The 20,444-nt window shown below is 38.1% G+C and overlaps 2 protein-coding genes and 1 long non-coding RNA gene across 3 annotated transcripts; 1 reads left to right on the top strand and 2 right to left on the bottom strand.

Annotated features, from left to right (window-relative positions):
* Nucleotides 1–2,906: 2,906 nt before the first annotated feature.
* Nucleotides 2,907–6,561, top strand: LOC144534425 (uncharacterized). The gene is made up of 3 exons (XR_013503548.1): nt 2,907–3,403; nt 4,085–4,253; nt 5,571–6,561. It is a non-coding gene; the product is annotated as an uncharacterized LOC144534425 (long non-coding RNA).
* A 2,095-nt stretch (nt 6,562–8,656) lies between these two features.
* LOC144534537 (complement C1q-like protein 4) lies at nt 8,657–11,919 on the bottom strand. The gene is made up of 3 exons (XM_078276516.1): nt 11,709–11,919; nt 11,442–11,573; nt 8,657–8,937 (listed from the first exon to the last, which is right to left on the bottom strand). The coding sequence occupies exons 1-3, from the start codon at nt 11,917–11,919 to the stop codon at nt 8,657–8,659; spliced, it is 624 nt and encodes a 207-aa protein (XP_078132642.1).
* A 2,692-nt stretch (nt 11,920–14,611) lies between these two features.
* Nucleotides 14,612–19,083, bottom strand: LOC144534254 (type-2 ice-structuring protein-like). The gene is made up of 8 exons (XM_078276086.1): nt 18,930–19,083; nt 17,571–17,646; nt 17,385–17,435; nt 17,259–17,297; nt 17,060–17,169; nt 16,780–16,899; nt 15,465–15,569; nt 14,612–15,024 (listed from the first exon to the last, which is right to left on the bottom strand). Exons 1-8 carry the CDS (start codon nt 19,011–19,013, stop codon nt 14,929–14,931), a joined length of 681 nt encoding a protein of 226 aa, XP_078132212.1. The 5' UTR covers nt 19,014–19,083; the 3' UTR covers nt 14,612–14,928.
* Nucleotides 19,084–20,444: the final 1,361 nt, after the last annotated feature.

Genomic DNA, 20,444 nt, shown 5'->3' with positions numbered 1-20,444 from the left:
CAGTTGTTTTGGTTGAGAGACCCCTAGCAGCAGAAAGTTGCATATTGTACGTTTTAAAGTGGCTTTAATCAATAGCTTTTACATTGAATCATATGAACTATTGTGCATATAGCCTACAGAACTTTTACACACCTTTGCAAATCAGTTTTTCAGCTCATTATCACAAACATTTTTTAACCTGATAAATTCCATTTGAGATTCCAAAATCTCTTCAAGTGAGCCCTGGCCAAGATAGCCGTAATACAGTGTTTTAAACAAAATGTATGCAAACAAACAGTTTTGGTTTTATGGCATATCTATGAACAGCAGAGAGAACCAAAAACTAGCTGAGTGGTATCAATTTTCTCATCTAACTCTCAGCAAGAACGTGAATAAACACGTTCACAAAATGTTAACCTACCATTCCATATGTAATGTGATGTATGCAAAATACATAAACTTAAGCTTTTAAATCAAGTCATCTGTTTAATCTTATTTGCTAGTCAAATTAGCTTCCGAGTTATTCTTTCAGAAACTTGAAAAAGGTTCCTTACATTCTAAACTTTGTTGGGGCTTTAGGTGTAGCATTACAGCCACATTCTGACCACTTCTTATATTACAATTCATCATCCATGTCTGAGTGTATGTGGGTATTCCAAACCAGTTAGGCAATCCCATTGTGCTTCACTCTGGTTTCCATAGTAAAGAGTGTCAGCAACACAAACAAAAATAGCAAAGTTCATCTTCCAGGTTTGTTCAAGATCACTGAAAGAGGGTGGGGATGAATATTTATTTTTGCTTATTTTTATCTCGCTATGAAAGTTTACTTGTAGTAGCTTTATGTACAAATGGTTCATGAGAACAGCCTGAACATTTAGAGGGTTTTTAAATGGTTGCCGTATTGATTTGTCACAAGATGGCACCAATGATTAAACTCCACCATAAACAGGAGCCATCAGACTGAAGAGCAGGGCAAAGAAAGTTCAAAAGTTCTAAGGGAAACAGTTCCACTCTCTCGTTGCTTTCGGCTTCTGAACTGGTTGCAGTTCCATCAGAGTTCCGTATAAGGGGCGCTCACAGGCCAGTGCAGAATGAATGGGACTCTATGGAGCTATACCCCTCAAAATCCACTTTTCTCAGGATATCATTTTTTGTCTAGTAATTTGAATGTTGCATTCGAAAGGGGAGGCTAAGAAAATACACACTGCTGGGTGTTAGATTTTTTTGTTCTAAAAAGCCTTTTAAAATGTCAGTGACGTCATACACATACGGCCAGAGATACTGCTTTACGGCAAGCTCTGAGTCGCTTCCTTTGTTCTCTCGAAGTATCGACAACACGGCTGACAGGTTAGACTCTCCCTGTTAATACACGTGCTAGAAAGACGTTTGCTAATGTTTTAAAGACCATGCCGAAATATTCACTGTGACATTCTGGTTCTGCTTTGGATGCCGTCAAGCGGGATCTCCGATCGTAATCAGTCTTTCACTGACCAATCAGCATTCATTAGCAGAATGCTAGCGTGTTATGGACAACAACGACTCAACCTGTAAGAAATCAAAAGGACACAAGTACTCGTTCATTCAACTTTTGACCTATAATCCATGTTGAACTTGCAAAAACTACAATCAAATCTGAAATTTCTCAATAACAATCAGGCGAAAGAAACAAATTTAGCCGTCTAGCTCCATAGAGTCCCATTCATTTAGCACTGGACCGCGATCACCCCCAGTGGACCTCTGGTGGAACTGCAACCAAGGAGCCAATAAAGGTAGCACTTAGTGGTGGCCACGGTGCAGCACATCCACAGACATCTTGTATTCACAAATGATTCAATCTTACAATACCTACTTTTTACTGTGCCGAACATATAGGCTACTCACAGTTAGTGCAGTTAGTGAAGCATTGTGTATTGTTTCAGGTGCGGTGGAGATACAGCCCTATTGTCTGTTTCTGTTTTTTTCTTAGATTTGACCTATTTTATTTTTTGTATCTTAATTCTTTTAAGAATTAAACATTCAATTCAATTGAATGTAATGTATAGTGTCAAATCAGAACAGGAGTTATCTCAGGACTCTTTACTGCGAGTAGGTCTAGACCACACTATAATTTACAAAGACCCAACAATTTTGATTTCCCACGTGCAAGCATATGGTGCGACAGTGGCGAGGAAAAACTTCCAGATGTAGGCTATTAGACTTGTTTTAGGGTTTTAAACATGTTATATCTGTAAACCTGAACTATAAACCTCTGCCTGCATATAAATGTATGAGAATACAACTGCACTAACCTGTCAAATCTCACAACATTGCTTCATATTATATATAGCCTGGAGACCAGTTATGTGTGACGTAGTTTTGGAGACATTACTCTTTATAATAATTAAGCTATTGCATATTCTTCCCGTATAAAATATTGCAATCCGCTTATTTTTTCCTAAGTAGGCTAAATGTTATTGTATAACCAACAGGAGACTAGTTATGTGTGACTTAGTTTTGGTGACGCTACTCTGATGAACAGTATATCTGCTGTAACATTTCTGTCAACTTTTCTCTGTTGACATGCTGTTTGGTTTTTATAATGGTTGCATTCTAGAACAAAAACAGTGTTATATCATCAATCTTTTTGTTATCTTGTCGAAATTTCACATTCACAAAAGTAAATGATGTAAGGGAAAACCTCTAATTAAAATCTTTATGAATGAAATGCTACAATACGTACAAACTATTCAGCACTCTACAATCCCTAAAGCCTTAAATGTATGTACCTCTTAACCCCTGGGATATATGTATTTTGGAATTTGTCATTGTACTTGTTTTGCAATAAAATAAATTTATAAAAACAAAACAAAAATATTGAATATTTTTGTTATGTCTGTCTTCGGTGTTGCACTTTGTAGACGGTCCCTGTGCGCACTCGTCTCACATAGAGACCGCTGGTGTTTGTCCAGGTCAGATGACCAATCGTTTTGATGAAAATGAGGTCGTAGCTCGTTGACTACCTTACCACGGTAGGAAAGAGGCGTCGTTTGTATTTTAATAACGTGTCGCTGATAAGTTATTGATCCCGGAAGTTGGAGTCTGTGAATCTTTCCATCCTTACCGGACTACCGGACTGTGAATGATCAATCACGAGTTGCTGTGAAGTCAGCAGCTGCTGAGTTTTTTTTTTATAAAGTGCGCAACAAGGAAAGGCAGCTTCAACAGCGACGACTGACTTCCTTTTAGTCTTCAAAGCTTCCTATAACACAGCTATTAAGTATTTGAACCACGTTGGTGCTTTCTCCAGACGTATTCTGCCATAAATACATCCGTTATGATAGGCCTACTATTGTTTATTTCAACCAATGGCGGATATTTAATTTCACTGTTGGGGAGGACAGAAGCTAACATAAAAAAAAGAATCCCGAAAATTCCCTGCATGTATGTAAGTGAACATAGAGAAATACCCTAATTACTACCTACATAGGTTACTGTCTGTTTCCCCTTTTTGTAAAATTTGAAATGGTTGAGAGATAATGTAGGCTATAAGCTATAATTATTTTAAATTAATTATATTGTGTTAGATTGTGTTCATCTTGCTGCTTATTGTGTAACACTACTGTCTGAATATTGTGTCAAATTGTATTTTGATGCTTTGGCAACATTGTTACTGGAACTTTCATGCAATTAGAACGCCATTAAAGTGGGGGGGAGAGAGAGAGAGAGAGAGAGAGAGAGAGAGAGAGAGAGAGAGAATTCAAAGTAATAAAGACAATATAGGGTAGATGAAAATCTGCAGAGGAACATTACACTGTAAATAAATGAATGGCAAATTAAACTGTTTATTAAATTGTAACATACAAATTAGTTCAATAGAGAGAGAAATAGGTCTATTTGATGTTGCTGAAATGCTTACATTTGAAGTAACATGGCACAAAGCCACAAAGTCTCTCTATAAAATATTGAAATTCTATCATCTTAAAAAAAAAAAAAATGCAAGGCAGTGTGACAATACTAAATGAGAGACTTTAATTTTGCACTTTGTGGGTTTGAATTTTACTGGCGTATTTATATTGTTTTCGAACAAGAAATTGCTCCAAAACTCTCCCTCTTTCTCCGTCTCTAGACAAGATGAACATCGTTCTCCTGATCACCGTCACGTTCACTCTTGCTCTTGTTCATGGGAACAATCAGCCTTGCCAGAGGAACAACAACACCAATGCATACAACGAATTTTTTCTGAGACACATCCTTCAGGAGTCCTTTAACAGATATTCAAGGACGGACTGGGCAACGTGAGTTAAAGGATTCAATGAATCCATTGTTACATGAATCCGTTGTTACATTACATGTCATTAAGCTGACGCTTTTATCCAAAGTGTCTTGCAATTGCTTTATATGTCAGAGGCTGCATGCCTCTGGAGCAACTAGGGGTTAAGTGTCTTGCTCAGGGATACATTGGTTGATGTATCGCAGTGGGAATTGAACTCAGATCTCCCAAGGCATGTGTCATATTGACTGCACCATCACCACCCATTGTTAAACTACCACTTATTAGATCAACATAAAACATTACAGGGGTTAGGGGTGAAACGGATCACAAAACTTACAGTTCGGATCACGGTTTTAAGTCACGGATGGGATCAGTTTTCGGATCAGCATAAAAAAAGGGGGGGATTTAAATGATTTATTAAAAAGGTAATAATAACTTTTAACGATAACTTCTTGTCACTTCAAAATAAAACAGGAAAGACGAACAACAGAAAGTCACAATCGTGACACTTCTTTCACCAATAAATTGCTGTTAAATGACAAAAACAGATGAAAAATGGTATTTTACAATAATTTTGAATGCACCACAAGATTTTAAGTAAATGCAACATTTAGTCACATATGTGTTGTTTTTCCATCAACGGCTGTGACCATAGTGCTAGTTTGTGTCTTTTAGCTCATAGCAGTAGCTGCAAACTGTTGTATGTCCCGGTGTTGGAATCCTCTACAGTGAAATACAGTCACACTTTTACACCGTTTAGCTGCCAACATTTTAACCGTGTTTAATCCAGCTACTAGCTAACGGTAGGCTAACGTTACCTGCTGCAAGTGTTAACTAGCGTGACATGCAGCGATGCTTCTGTTTGCCTCTAACGTCTGTTTCTGAGCATCAGAGGGCAGTGAAGACATTTAGGTGGCACCGAAATGAGGCACCGAAACCTGCGTTGCTATACCGGTCGTTTAGGCACCGGTGCCATATTAGCACAGGATTTTAACATGCGTTTAACATCACGTGAACAGAAAATTGCTTTGCTTGTATCTTTTCACAACAACCCTCCATAGAGATGAATTAGTGTACTTACAGCGACAGTAAAAATGTATTTCACACTATTATTATGGTTAAACTTTGCAATTGATCTGCGGTTCACATGCATTCCGTACCGTGAGTGTTGACCTGTACTGCTATACCGCTGTGTCAACATTTCATATTGAATTTATAGAAATTTTTATTTTTTAATATCACACTACTGCTTTATTTACATGTTTCAAAGTGTCATGAAAATAGGTTGTACTTTCTCATTCCGTTTACTCTGCAGTGAAACATTGATCTCATTACACAGGTACATAAAGAAGTATGGACTCTGCAACAGACCGAGGCAGACCTTCATCAAGGGCAGGAATCACGTAGATGTTGTGCAGACCTGTAACGGCTCCGGTCGCCCGCTGTTAAACAGTTACAATGGTAACTTCTGCATCAGTTCCATAACCATGCATGTGTATGAGCTCAGTGTCGACAAGAATTGCAGAGTTATAAGTCTAGTGAGACGACGAAGATATGTGATTGTCGCTTGTGACAAAGTTGGAAACCTCTGCAGTCCTGTCTATTTCGAGAAGTACATCAACCAAAAGCATGACATGACGGCTAGACCCTGCAGGCCTTAGAAAAGTTTTTGGAGGTTAGAAGACATTGGATTCCAGATATCAGGCTCATTATTGGCCTGACCTCGAAAAGCTCTCTGTCAAGCTTATGTAAAGGAAGCTTGTTGTTTTGCTTACATAAGAAAACATTGTATATGATGTTGTTCTTAAGCTACTTTGTATTACACATTATTACATATTTGAGCCTGGTCGTCATAACATTTTGTGAGATGAGCACAAATAAATGTACTATATCAATAAATCTGTACTTGTATCTGTACTGTAAAATATTTTAAAAAGTCCTCTCCATTACATGGAGATGAGTCACAGTATTATATTAAACACATTTTCCTACTGGGATTTACATTTCCAGCTAAAGCTCCTTTACAACCTAATCAAAAACTGTTCACAGTTTTTTTTAACCTTAGTTGTCACCAAACCTCAAGGTTATAATCAGTTCCTTGTCTATATGAAAGTGTTGTATTCTTCTCCATGATGAGTTCAATTCTTACTATTGTCACTCTGTATAATCCTCTTACTGTCAAACTAATGTTCCCCTCATGTATATCCATGTGCTTTCTTCATTACTGTGAATTATTATTTTTTGGAATCTGTATTGAAATCCTGTTTGTTTTACTTTGTATATTCAAATAAATGGCTTAAAGCTGCATTAAACAATATATTTGATGTTTACATTGAATCATATGTGCTTTTGTGTTATATACAGAACTATTAGCCACCTCTGCAAGTCTACAGAGTTTTCCGTCTTATTTAGCTCATTGTTTTGGTTTTATGGCATATTTATGTATGACAGAGAAACTCAGAGGCTAGCTGCCTGCCTGTACCCAGCTCACAGTCACCTACTGACCTATAGCCACGACGTTCCACTTCCGGGATTGCTCGGGTGCCGCAGGAAATTCCGCCGGATACATGTCTTTTCGCCGATGTCCGTTTCCTTCCGCTTTCTTTGTGTTGGAATTTTAAATTCTTTTGTAACACAAATAGAATTTAAAAAGAGTAAAATAAAAGATCACCACAATGATACAAAATCATTTCCCTGACCATTTAAATTCATACCAAATGTCCCAGGATGTAACAGAAACCTCATGATAATAAACAAATGAAAAATGATAAACAAATGAAATATATATACTGTATGTGTAAGTGTTGTAGAATAGAGCCACACTACTCAGTAATCGTCTGCCCACTTCCACGGCATGGATCCACCCACTCTCACCTGACTTCACTCCCTCCTAATCAGGTCTACTCTATAAGTCCCACCAGTTTTGTTTGTTCTGGCTGGCAGCAACATGAAGCATCATGTGAGGGCCCTCTGTCTGTGATTCAGAGACTAACCTATGGTTGTGCATGATTAAAAAGAAACATAATCGTCAAGCTTCATCATCTCATATTGCTCTAATGTGTGCATATAGTGACAATAAATGGCTTGAATGGAAACATCAGTTGCATTCCTACATAATGTACCATGGTGATGCTCAAGCTCCTGTGAACCAATCCTAGAAATAGATTCTACACGTGTCAATGTGTTTCTAATCACTTTATTTTCAGCTTGTAAATTATTTCTGGAGCAAGATATCAGAGCTGTCTAGGCTGTAAAACCACAATGGAACAATAATTTTTTGACTATATCAACAAAATAAACTAATATCCAAATAGTCAGTGTCTGTTTCCCTGACATAAATCTGAGAGGTTGGAGGTGTGGTACATTTACAGAAACTCTAGCTTCTAGGAAACAGTTGCAGAAATCAATCATCCCTTTTCTCATTTTATGACTTGTTTTTGAGATTGCTAAACCATATTGCCCTGGAGTTGTTTTAGATATCAGTACCTTATAAGATGACAACAGTAGATTATTGACAGGCACATAAACAGACTATGATCCATGACATGCTGCATAAAAACATAAAAAGAGTTATCTGTCTCTATGTGTCAGGCCTGTGATTGACTGGCGTCCTGTCCAGGACGTAACTCGTCTCTCGCCCAAGGTCATGTGGAATCGGCTTCACCTTGTTACCCTCCAAAGCATGAGAGAGTAAAGATATCGGATTGACTATGAATTGCCTTTGCGTATGAAAACTGCAAAACAAATGAAGCTAACCCTTGCCCACAAAGAGATACTTGAAGTGGAGCTCCTGCACTGGCTCGGCACAACACAGGGTTCTCATTACAAGTGCCTCAATAGACACAAAAGGGGTTGAATCATGGGTGGAAACACATTGTTGTTTTATTTACATTACAATTCTCACTTTAACTGTTTAATACTTGTTTTTTTTCTTCCTTTCTATGCAGTTGTTGTGCAATGCCACTAAAATCTATCATTTGTTCAATCAGCTATCACGTTTTAGAATTCTATATTCTGTGAATTCAAATAATTTAATAAAAAAGATAGCAAACCTACAGTATACACCACTTTTGCATTCTCATTTAAGTTTTAAATTTAAAAAAAGTTGAAAGCTGAAAGGATTAACAGTCTACACAAGGACAATAGAAAGATGAGAGTTTAAAAAGTGTATGAAAAATTCACAACATACAAAATGTACAAGAAGTGCATTTTTTAATCTGCAGTATAGAGTATAGTTAAGTACAGTTTACTTGTGATAATTGGAATGAGTTAAAATGAACATACATTTTAAATACTCAGATCATTTCAGACAGAGATACAAAATGATAAAGAAAAAAAGAAAAACGAAATATATCTATGATTTCAGATCTGTTATGCCATTTAACTTTTTAATCATAATGACAAATGAATCATATTCACTGTTTCTCAATCCTGATTGACCAAAAAACCGCTGAAGGTGGTGATTTCATTGTTTCCCCACACATTTGTATTTGCACCTAAGCGTACAAACACCAGGTCCCCTTGCTGCAGCTGCACGAACACTGCGTTGCCTCCGTTATCAGCCCCGTCATTCAGTGTTTGGTGGTCATAGGTTGTCACAACACTCTGGCTGTTCTTGATGAGGACTAGACTCACTGGGTGTGATCCTCCGGCATGATAATAAAAGGTGAAGTAGTATATGCCTGTAAAGGGCGCCACGAAGATACCTGTGGAAACAACGTTTTATTCCAAAAAGGTTCTGACACAGCTTTGAAGAAGTCCTTAAATCTTTCTTGGAGAGTGTTTGGGTGGATTACATTTAAAGTGCTACCTCTATTTATTGCAACATACTATAGCAATTAAATTCATATTCATACTTCAGGCCGCTGGACCTCTTTCTATCATAGCATCAACACAACTTTCCAAAAGACACATTTCAGTTTATTTTATTTCAAACAAACGGGAGTCTAGAGCAGTGATACTCAGCTGACCAGTTTGCAAGTCACAATAAAAAATAAATGAATTCACACTGGGATTTATACATTTTTTACTTTGTACTGCCAAGGTGCAAAAAAAGGAAGAAAATAGGGTGTTGGCATGCTAGCATTTGTTAATTAGCACTAAATCCAAAGAACAGCTAAGGCTGATGGGAATGTCATTAGTTTTACAGGCATTTGATCATAAACCAAAGAATTGGACTGAATGAAAATTGTGTCAAATGATGGACAGATATTTTTCTCTTTGAACCACAAATGTCAACCTCATGGTGGGGCTAGAAGAAAAGTCAGGTGTCCACCAAAGGCGGTAGGATTTACCATCTGGAAACTATTAATTGTCATATCATGATAAAAATTCATCTCATAGTTGTTGCTGCTAGCATGACCAAAAACTGTGTATTCAAACTACAGCAGACATTGTTAAAAATCATGACTGCCTTATTTTCTGTCTTGATTTGTTGACGTTTTTACTCTCAGTGATACTCCTTGATACACATATTTTACCAGACTGTCCTAACACAGGAAATTCAACTTTTTCATGGTCACTACTTATTTGAATATTTGTTCAAAACCATATTCATTACTAAATCACATTAGTTGTTTGTAATAATCAGCTTAAGTATGCAGTGCACAGATCATATTAAGTAGAGATAACTAAGGATGTTAAGTTTCTGTATGGGGGGGGGGCAGGGTCATTTAAACTCTTCTGCGCTGAAGCGATGCAAAGGCTCATGTTCTGAACGGTTTCTGTCATAGTTAAAGTGTGTTTTAATATTGTTCTGTTGATGTTATCTGGGTTCTAGTTCTGTATGGTTGATTTAGTGTTCATGTTTATCTACATTTATTGTCGTACCATAACCGAGACCCAGGTGAAGACTGATGGGGTCTAGGCAGTGAAAAAGGGTTCAGTGGCACATACACAGATTGGATTCTAGTAACTCTGTTTCCTGAGTGAAAAATTCCACGCGATATAATACATTGGAAAATTACAATGTTTTATGTGTACTGTTTTCCTGTATGATTTGTTGGAACAAATGTATTGAATACATTGTTCTTAAAGTCATACTGATATAAAGGAAAATTAACTATTTATGTGAACAAATTATTTCTTTAGTAGTGATTAGGGATGGGCAATGCCAAACTTTCTCAATTCGATACGATGCCAATACTGTTACAATCTCATTTTCATAGATTCCGGTACCAATACTGATAGTGATCATTTCTTAAATGGGTATGTGATTTTTTTTTTTTTTTTTTTCAAATAATGGTCTTTTAGAAAAAAAGATCATTACACATACTGGCCATGAGTACAATTAAATAAAAATGTGTACGTTAAACAATAGTACAGTATTATGGACAATACCGATCTTTTTCCGCTGTTGTTTTTCGCTTCTCTTTTCTTCACCATTCTTTCCCTCTCTCTCACATGTTTCATACAGAAGTGGGCAGGTCGCGGCTGCACAGTGCTCACTAGGTTCCATCACATAGTTCCACAGTCATGTGGCAAGGGCTTCAAGTTTATTATTATATGATAACAGTTCCAGCTGCTCACATGTGTTCCACACTTCGACTTGTAATTACTGAAAAGGTACTAACTGAATATTGTGTATGAAGTTTCCTCTAGACTGTACAGGCAATGGCTTGAATGTAACGGACGTTCATTAATATCAAAATGTTACGCGTGAAAGCCTCAACTTAACATGCTTATTTTAGACAACAATTTGTTTACTAATGATATTTAGTAATGACTACTTGATTTGTCTACTGCATCAACTCACCGCTCTGTGTTAATACAACTTGACCTGTCAAGTTTCACCTTGGTTAAAAACTTAGCTGGTTTAAGGCAACGGGTTTCCACACAAATGTCTAGTAAAGTCAACTAATTCGGGATAACAGTGTGATTATCACAGGAGTAAGTGAGAAAGTCAGGTACCAGAAAGCGCAAAACTCTGCGTAAGGACGAAGGTTGGACTTTCACCAAGGAGACAGTGGAGTTTGTGTCCATATAACCAAATGTTAACTTTTTTAAATTAACTAACTATAGTGTTTATGAAGTAAGACAAGATATTTAAAAAAATAACGTTTTTAACCCCAAACCTTTTTACAATTTGGCACATCTGCATCATGGCTCAAAATTCTACTCATTCATTTGTAAAAATATATATATATATATATATATATATATATATATATATATATATATATATATACAATATCAGTACTACTGTACTTACCAGTATGTTCATTGTAGGCATTGCCAATGTTTGTTATCACTGTTTTGTAGATTAAAGTTGTGTCTGTGTTGAAGGGTCCAATTTGTTTTCCACTCCCACCTATTGCTGCACTGAATGCTACCTTAGTTGTTTCTGTGTCAAACAAAACATTGTAATCACGTTATTTTGTAAATGTATTTCCATACTTTTTCGATTTAATTTATTCCATCACACATAAAAAATATCCACTGATGTATTTTAGGAAGCAGAGCAAACGTTTTACTTTACCTTTTTTCTTCAGTTCAAGAATCTGGTTTTCACTGTCCTTCAGCCTGGTTTCCATAACTCCCAGTTTTTCTCTCAGGGCACCAAACTCTTTCAGGAGATCACACATGTTACATGACTGTGTTCCACTAGTTTTTTCTATTTCAGGACCATCCTCTTGGGCCAAAATCAGGCCATAGAACAGAGAAACAAACAGTAAAATGGTAGATTTCATCTTCCAAGTTGATTCAACTTCGCTCAGTCGCCTAAACTCTGACTGGTATGATCTCTCTGGCTGCTTTAATATTGTTTAAAGATGACCTGCTAATTTCTAACATCCCTTCGAAAAACAAGGCTTATTATGCAATGAGAAAATAGTATTACCAACATTTACTGGCAATCAGTTAACCTTTGATATCCTAGAGTAAACAGACACATTGCTCAGCTTTTTTATTGATCTTTTAGTAACTTCACAAAGATTCATGTGTTTTAGTTGGTATTGTAGCAAATCAACTGAGAAATTAAGTTAGAGGAAATCATTTGAATTAAAGATATTCAAATTATTATAGAATATAGAAAACCCCTCTCTTCCCAGTGAGCTCCCTACTTAAAGGAGCCGCAGTCTCTAGTGAATGTCTCCACATTGTGGGTCACCACAAACCACTATTTAATTCTCACGTCTGGTTTGAAGAGGCCTTTATCACAATGTTATCTCTGTGTGGGTTACTTATCTTACATCAGGATATAAACAGTGCAGAGATTACTGATATGATCCATAGCATGCAGCTTTATTTATTAAACACTTTCACAAAATACACACATTCATTTACATTAACACATTTATAAAAATGTAATTAATCAATGTAATTGTTTATTCCATTTTACAGTCATCGCACAATAAAACAACAAGCTTCATAATATAAATCATGAATTATATATTTCTATGAGGGTTTTGCCCTTGCTCTTTGCTTTTGTCAGGTTTTGGTTACATTCCAACAGAGATAAGTGTAGAGATATCTGATTAAAGTCTATTTGCACAATAAAGCTTTCATCCTTGTGACACAAAGTAGTACATTTAACGGTGCAGACTTATTTTCAGAAGATTTTTTTCTGTGAATTTACAATAGGACAAACATCCTTCTCTGTTAACTGATTTTTAAAGATATAGATGTATGAGTATTGATTCCTTATCCCAACAAAGTGGTGACTTATTGGACCGCTGTATGCTCCTCAAGTAAGACCAAGCACCGGTTGTGCTTGTAGAGAAACAACTTAGTCCTACCGTGACCTCCGAAATGATGGAAGATGCAGTAATAAACGACCTGCAGGTGCTGTAAAGATACCTGTGGGGGAACAAAAAGGTGTTGGATACATTTTATAGTAGTCTTAATAATAGTCTTCTTTTTTTTCAAATGACAATGAAATCGACAGTACACCTTTAAATCCCAACACATTTTAGAGGGCTGAATTTTCTCTGGACCATCTATGATCTGAGTCCACACCTTCTGTCAGCATCATATTTATTCTACATTTGCTTGTTTCCAAATTTCTTTCTTTTTTGAGATTATTTTTTGGGCATTTTAGGCCTTTATTTGGATAGGACAGCTTAGACTTGAAAGGGGAGAGAGAAGGAGAATGCCATGCAGCAAAGGGCCGCAGGTCGGAGTCGAACCCGCGGCCGCTGCATCGAGGAATAAACCTCTATATATGGGCGCCCGCTTGTTTCCAATTTAAGTTTTTCTTTTACACCAGGTGAAATGCTCAAACCTTAGACTCTGAGACACATTTTAAGGCTGTAGCTTTCCTTCAAGTGGAAATAACCGACATGTCTTGCGTATCATATTAAACACAATTTCCCAAATTCATCCTGACGTAGTTGGCATCTTAGGAACCATAGGGTGTCAACCAAGATTTTAAATAAAGTTCTGTTGATTTGAACAATTCTTGGCTACACATCATGAGTTCATAATGACTGACCCACCAGCAGGCCACTGCTTGTTAAAGGCTCAATTGAGAATCGTCAGGTCACATGTTTTTACCCTCAGGCAGTGAGACTAATGACACTGTCTGTGGATTTCTTTCATTTTATTTTATGATGTTTTTATCTTTCTCTTTTTCGTCAAGGTGTTGGAGACACATATAGACCATTGATCACTGAGATGTTGCAAAAATAAATAAATGAACTCCCAGGAATTGTGGTGTTCAGTATTATTTCATGGTATTATTTTCAGATACAGCATTTAATGAGACACAGGATTTAATTAAGGTGATACACAAACTTACAACAAGTGAAGGAGTTCAAGTACCTTGGGGTCTTGTTCGCGAGTGAGGGGACAATGGAGCGGGAGATTGGTCGGAGAATCGGCACAGCAGGTGCGGTATTACATTCAATTTATCGCACCGTTGTGACGAAAAGAGAGCTGAGCCAGAAGGCAAAGCTCTCAATCTACCGGTCAGTTTTTGTTCCTACCCTCACCTATGGTCATGAAGGTTGGGTCATGACCGAAAGAACAAGATCCAGGGTACAAGCGGCCGAAATGGGTTTCCTCAGGAGGGTAGCTGGCGTCTCCCTTAGAGATAGGGTGAGAAGCTCAGTTATCCGTGAGGAGCTCGGAGTAGAGCCGCTGCTCCTTTGCGTCGAAAGGAGCCAGTTGAGGTGGTTCGGGCATCTGGTAAGGATGCCCCCTGGGCGCCTCCCTAGGGAGGTGTTCCAGGCACGTCCAGCTGGGAGGAGGCCTCGGGGGAGACCCAGGACTAGGTGGAGGGATTGTATCTCTAACCTGGCCTGGGAACGCCTCGGGATCCCCCAGTCGGAGCTGGTTAATGTGGCCCGGGAAAGGGAAGTTTGGGGTCCCCTGCTGGAGCTGCTACCCCCGCGACCCGACCCCGGATAAGCGGATGAAGATGGATGGATGGATGGATACACAAACTCAAAAACAAACTTGTTTCAATGCTTGAGCCTTTTAATTATGCATGATACAAGATAGTCACTGAAGAATAGATTTGGGCATAAAGCATCCTTTCTATAACCATTCAATCTGCTCTTTGAAGCACAAGGCCCTAAGAAACAGCTCCTGTTTGTCACTTGTCACTTCTTTCCTTGAGTAGCGTTACAGCGAAAGCTAAGAACTATTTGATTAGAGAGTTAAAGCCTTTAGGTTATGTATGAGACTGAAGATACAAATACAGGCGAGTGCACAAACATGGACACAAATGCACATCTTCCAATGTTTGTGCATCATGGTTAATACTTCATGCCTCTGTGTTGGTCCAGTTTCTGGGCACAGACATATCCTTTCTCAGCATTGCAGTTGTTGTCGTCCCAGCACTTTTTAGCTATGAGTACCAAAGACACAGGAGTCAGTCAGCATGACACAAACCAAAATCTGACACTGAAACAAAACCTAAAACTATGCAGACAACAGGCAAAAAAAAAAAAAAAAGTTAGCTGTTGTCATCACAATAATATATTATACAGTAGTATACATCATTTTCTAGATTAATAACGTTAATGTTAAAAATATATAGTATCAATGTTTAATAAATTATGCAATTCTGTGCATTGCTAATAGTTAAATGATTTGATAAACCCACATTTGACCCAAAAACAGTCTATCAATCATCAAAGGTATTATTTTAAAAGCAATCACTGGCCTGTCTGCCACTTATTTCCAAAAGTTGATGGATATATTTATCAATCTTTTTTTTTTTTACAATATGTCTCAAATCACACTCTTACATTATGTTTTAAAGGTAAACATTGTCTTTTTATTTCCCTATCCAATTGATTTGTAGACAGTGCTGACTGCCTTTGTTATTAGGCTCTCCTCCACACCAGTTCACATACTTGAGAGGAGTACCGTCAGACCAGAACCAAAAACCCTCCTTTAGAAGACAAAATGGTTTAGAACATTGTATGAGTGATGAAAAAAACTTGTTGAAGTTGAATATCTCTGGGACCTCGACACAGAGGTCGTGGGTTGGAATCCGACCTCAAAAATCGGAATTCCTCTGGGCGCTCGGTAGCTCAGTTGGTAGCTCACATGTAAAGGTTTATCCCTCGACGCACAGGCCCGTATTAAGACAATGTGGTGCCCCTGGGCACTATACCTCAAAGCCCCCCCCCCTTTACCCGTGCTGTCCTCCTGGCAAAAATATCAGACATAATCAAGGGGATTTCTCAAATGTAATTTACTAACTTTTCCAACTACATACATGTAGGCATATGAGCAGTGAGCACTATATTCAAATGTCTCAATTCAAAATGTCCATCAATTCAAAAAGCCAAAATCAATTGTGGGTCGGTCAAATATGTATTTTTCCAACTTTATTTCACGGGTCCTGAAAGCAACTCCTTTGATTAGTCAAAAACTTATAAACGCATCATGAGAAAGCTAAAACTGCTTTAGCATCATAGCTAACGACAATAAAAAGACCGAAAATGAATACGATATGGACAAAAGACTATCAATATTAGATCTAAGAATATGGATTTATTGCACAAAGTCCTCTGAAAGAAATACAAGTTCTAGGAAAAGAAGCGCAGACTGTGGACCGGTCTTTTACACTTCTCTGCATACTGAATAAACTCACAAAGCGCACCCGCCATGCTGTGTGCTTGGAAAACACGGAGAAGGGTTGGGCCAAGTCTCACCAAGAGGTGGGGGGAGTTGTGTGAAAAATGTTTTTCTTTGCTTGCCAATTACATTGAATCAAGAAAGCCAACCACTTATCATTTTTTATAACAGTTAATATTTCATCATTATGATAAAAAAATTTGGGGGGTTAAACTGGCCACTTTTGTTCATTATTGTTAATGCTTGTGTCATGTGGTGCCCCCCCACTGGTTGTGAATGGTTGGTGCCCCTGGGCACTGGCCCAAGCGCCCTTATGGATAATCCGGCCATGTCGACCAGATATCGACGCAGAGGCCCAGGGTTCGAATCAGACCTGCGGTGATTTCCTGCATATCTTCCCTCTCTTTCTCTCCCTTTTCATATCCAAGCTGCCCCAGTGGTTAAAGGCAGAAATGCCCAAAAATTATCCTGAAAAAAAATAAAACATTCAAATACCTCTCAGACCTTGTCTAATTTACCTGTTGTGCATCAGAGCCTCCGATCCATGCGGGGTTGTTGCCTGCCAAACGCTGAATCCAAAATTCCTCATCTGTGTTGTGCACAGATGCTAGGTTTCCACGAAAAGAGAGACAGGATTTCTACAGTGAAGATACACATACAGAGAGTTGCCAAGAACAAAAACCTGAGTAATATGAGAAAACAGAAGAAGATGCAAAATGTGTGTGCAAAATGTACAACTCAATTCAAGCAGAATAAACATAGAGAATAATGACTCTGCACTCAAATCATCCTGACTACCTCAGCCACAGCCCAGCTGGTGGCTGCTGGAAAGTAGCGGAAACAGCATCCTCTGTACAGAGACCAACCAATATCGCATCGTATGGAGCTCTTGACAACATGATCTTCTCCTGAAATAGACAAGCAAGGGCAATGTTGAGTCTCAGTTTTACAGATGAAATGTAAAAAAAAATTAATCAAAGAAAAAAAATCTACTGACCTTTTGGAAGTGTTTCTTTCCCATTTTCTCTCTCGGCATCTGGAAAAGTAATAAAAAAAAATGTATGTACAATTCAATGTACGTATCAAAGCCTGATGTGCTTTATTAGAAATCTGAGGAACTCACTTGGTTGAATTGTTTGTCCTGTCACAACATCGGCCTCTGCCTCTGGAAGAACTGAGCAGTTTGACACAAGAGTAAGTGACTTCTGTTGTTCGTGTTGCCACAAAAAAATGATTCAATCTCTTTTTCCTCTCTCTCTTAAACACTAAATATTCAGAGTACATACACTGCTTAATCACTCCTACTCACCAGTAGTCAGAGCCATCATGGCAGCAAGAAGTACAGACACAGCTAGCATCTTCATGGAGAAGTTGATGAAGTCGACCTTCAATAGAAAGTAACAAACATGTTAATAAGACTTGTATACAGAGAAAAATGACCCTTAGCGACAGAAAATAAGAGTTTATAGCAAACCTTTTGCGAAATGATCTTCTTCCTTTGCAGTGTCACAAAAGTATCTAACAGGAGAAAACATGCCTCTTATATACAGTTGCTTATCCTGCCGGAACCCGGATCTAATACCCAACACCAGATAAATACAGCTGAAAATGTTTTTTTTCTTCAAATAAACGCCCTTCTTGTTTGCAAAGATAATGTGTCTCTTTCTGAAGAGGCATTTTAGTTTACACTAGGATGTGTGTGTGTTTGTGTCTAGACTCAGGTAGCCTCTCTCACACTTACCTTTGTTCCTCAATACTTTCAGACATCAAAACTTATTTCTCCTAGTATGCATTCTTGATGACAACAAATCACATAAATGAATGTAAATAATCTCATTATTATTGCTAGGTATGTATGTTGGTATAGTAATACTCAAACGTCATTGCCTGCAGACCACACAAACACACAGTATAAATTGTAGAGAATCTCATAATGCAATAAAAACAACAAACACCATTGGTTTTTAAATATTTTTGTCTTTCATTTTTAATATGAGAGCAGAAACAGATTTTTTTTTTTTCTTTTGTTATCCGGTACCTTAATCCTTTTCCAAGATTGTAATAATCTTAAGACTGTCCAGTGAGTTTAGGTGTAGTTCTCTTTAAAAATAGTACAAGAAAGTATTTGTTTCTTCTCTTCATCAAGTAGAAAACATGTCATTGAAACAGGATTACAGTTAATTGGAGAAAATGAAGTCAGAACCCAGATCTGAAGTCACACACACACACTGCATGCACGAAAATCCAAACATGAATATGCATCATTTCAGGCATAATGCCAGTATTTGTCTAGTTATAACGTTTGCTGAGTGTAGCGTAACAAAAATAGATCAGATATCAATCTCCAAACAATAAGTTGCCACTCCTCCCTGTGCTATAGAGCTTCAGGAAATGTCTCCTCTGTGTTTGTGATCCTTGTGTTGGTACAATAATATTCATGTCCCTGAAGTTTCCAAGAACTATGGATACCCAACACCAGAGAAATACAGCTGAACATGTTACAGTTTTTTTCTCAAATAAATGCCCCTCTTGTTTGCAAAGATTTTAGTTCACACTAGGATTGGTGTGTGTGTGTGTGTGTGTGTGTGTGTGTGTGTGTGTGTGTGTGTGTGTGTGTGTGTGTGTGTTTGTGCGTGCACTAGACTCAGGTAGCCTCTCTCACACTCACCTTTGTTCTAGTGTTGACGAACTGACCGAAGAGCCAGTTAATTAACCCGACTCGTGTCACTGAACCGGGAGAATCGAGTGCCATACGTCTATGAACCGACTCACTCCTGGTTTTTTTTTACCTCATTCGTGCCATTGTGTGTGTGTAGCTGGTATTCTTCTGCTACTGTGTGTGTAGTAATCTAGCTCATTAGCGCCTCCACTGAAGTGGTGGTAGAATCAATCAGGAAATGAGCTACCTAGACCGCGCACCAGGCTACTGAACGAGACCGAATGTAACCGTGCAACCGGCCACTCGAGTCTAATGTAATCAAGCGGTGTCTTGGTTCTCGGCAAGTTTGAGTTATTAACGAAATCTTGTTTCTGGTGCATCTTAGATGATTGTGTTCATGGCAATTCACACATTATCGATGGGGAAGTACATCACATACAAATACACGTCATGTAATCTTGGTAGTTATGTTAAGTTAAATGTTAGAGAAGTGCATGTTGCTACATGGTAGGTAGGCTGTCACGAGGAGACCGTGCACCAAGATACTGAACGGGACCGTAAGGACCGTAACCGAGGGTACTGCATGAGTCAAGGTTCTCGGCAATTTTGAGTTATCAACCTATCCCAGAAGCCTTTACTTCTCGTGCATGATGATTGTGTACATAGAAATTCATAGGCTACATTATCAATGGATATCACAGACAAATACACGTCATGTTATCTTAGTAGTTATGTTAAGTTAAATGTTTGTTACACGGTAGGTAGGCTGTCACGAGGAGACCGCTCATCAGGCTACTGAACGAAACCGTAACTGTGCCTAGTGCATGAGTCTATGTAATCTCTATGTACTCTGCAAGTTTGAGTTATCAACCGATCCCAGAAGCCTTTGTCTCGTGCATTTTAGAATTGTGTTCATAGAAATTCATAGGCTACATTACCATGGGGAAAGTATTATATCACATAAAAATACACTTGATGTTATCTTGGTAGTTATGTAAAGTTAAATGTTAGAAGTGAATGTTGCTACATGGTAGTTAGACACGAGGAGACCGCGCACCAGGCTACCGAATGTAACCGTGACCAGTGCGTGAATCTAGTGTCAGTATGAGTGTGTAAATAGTATGTCGAGATCGAATATAACTGCAACCGCTCAAGTCTAATGTAATCAAGCGGTGTCTTGGTTCCTGGCGGGGGAAGTAAACACGCGACCCCCCCCACCGCCGAGGGCACGCAAACCGGTGACCAAATCTATTACCTCGGTAGGCCAACCAACGACCGTCCGGTTGAACCGACTCGCGTAAAAGAGTCCGTTGTCCCATCACTACTTTGTTCCTCAATACTTTCAGACATCAAAACTTATTTCTCCTAGTATGCATTCTTGATGACGACAAATCACATACATGGATATAAATAATCTCATTATTATTGCTAGTTATGTATGTTGGTATAGTAATGCTTAAATTTCATTGCCTGCAGACCACACAAACACACAGTATAAATTGTAAAGAATCTCAAAGCAATGAA

This window comes from Sander vitreus, chromosome 19 (assembly GCF_031162955.1).
Source record: "Sander vitreus isolate 19-12246 chromosome 19, sanVit1, whole genome shotgun sequence".
NCBI lineage: Eukaryota > Metazoa > Chordata > Actinopteri > Perciformes > Percidae > Sander > Sander vitreus.
Note: the sequence above shows the minus strand (reverse complement) of the source record. Positions and strands in the feature narration are given on the sequence as shown.

Coding starts and splice junctions, on each gene's coding strand:
- LOC144534537 (XM_078276516.1), bottom strand. CDS start 11,919: ATGAAATCTACCATTTTACTGTTTGTTTCTCTGTTCTATGGCCTGATT. Junction 11,574..11,708: donor TCTTGAACTGAAGAAAAAAG/GTAAAGTAAAAC, acceptor TGTTTGACACAG/AAACAACTAAGGTAGCATTC. Junction 8,938..11,441: donor TGCCTACAATGAACATACTG/GTAAGTACAGTA, acceptor TTGTTTCCACAG/GTATCTTCGTGGCGCCCTTT.
- LOC144534254 (XM_078276086.1), bottom strand. CDS start 19,013: ATGGCACTCGATTCTCCCGGTTCAGTGACACGAGTCGGGTTAATTAAC. Junction 17,298..17,384: donor AGGACAAACAATTCAACCAA/GTGAGTTCCTCA, acceptor TTACTTTTCCAG/ATGCCGAGAGAGAAAATGGG. Junction 16,900..17,059: donor CCAGCTGGGCTGTGGCTGAG/GTAGTCAGGATG, acceptor TCTTCACTGTAG/AAATCCTGTCTCTCTTTTCG.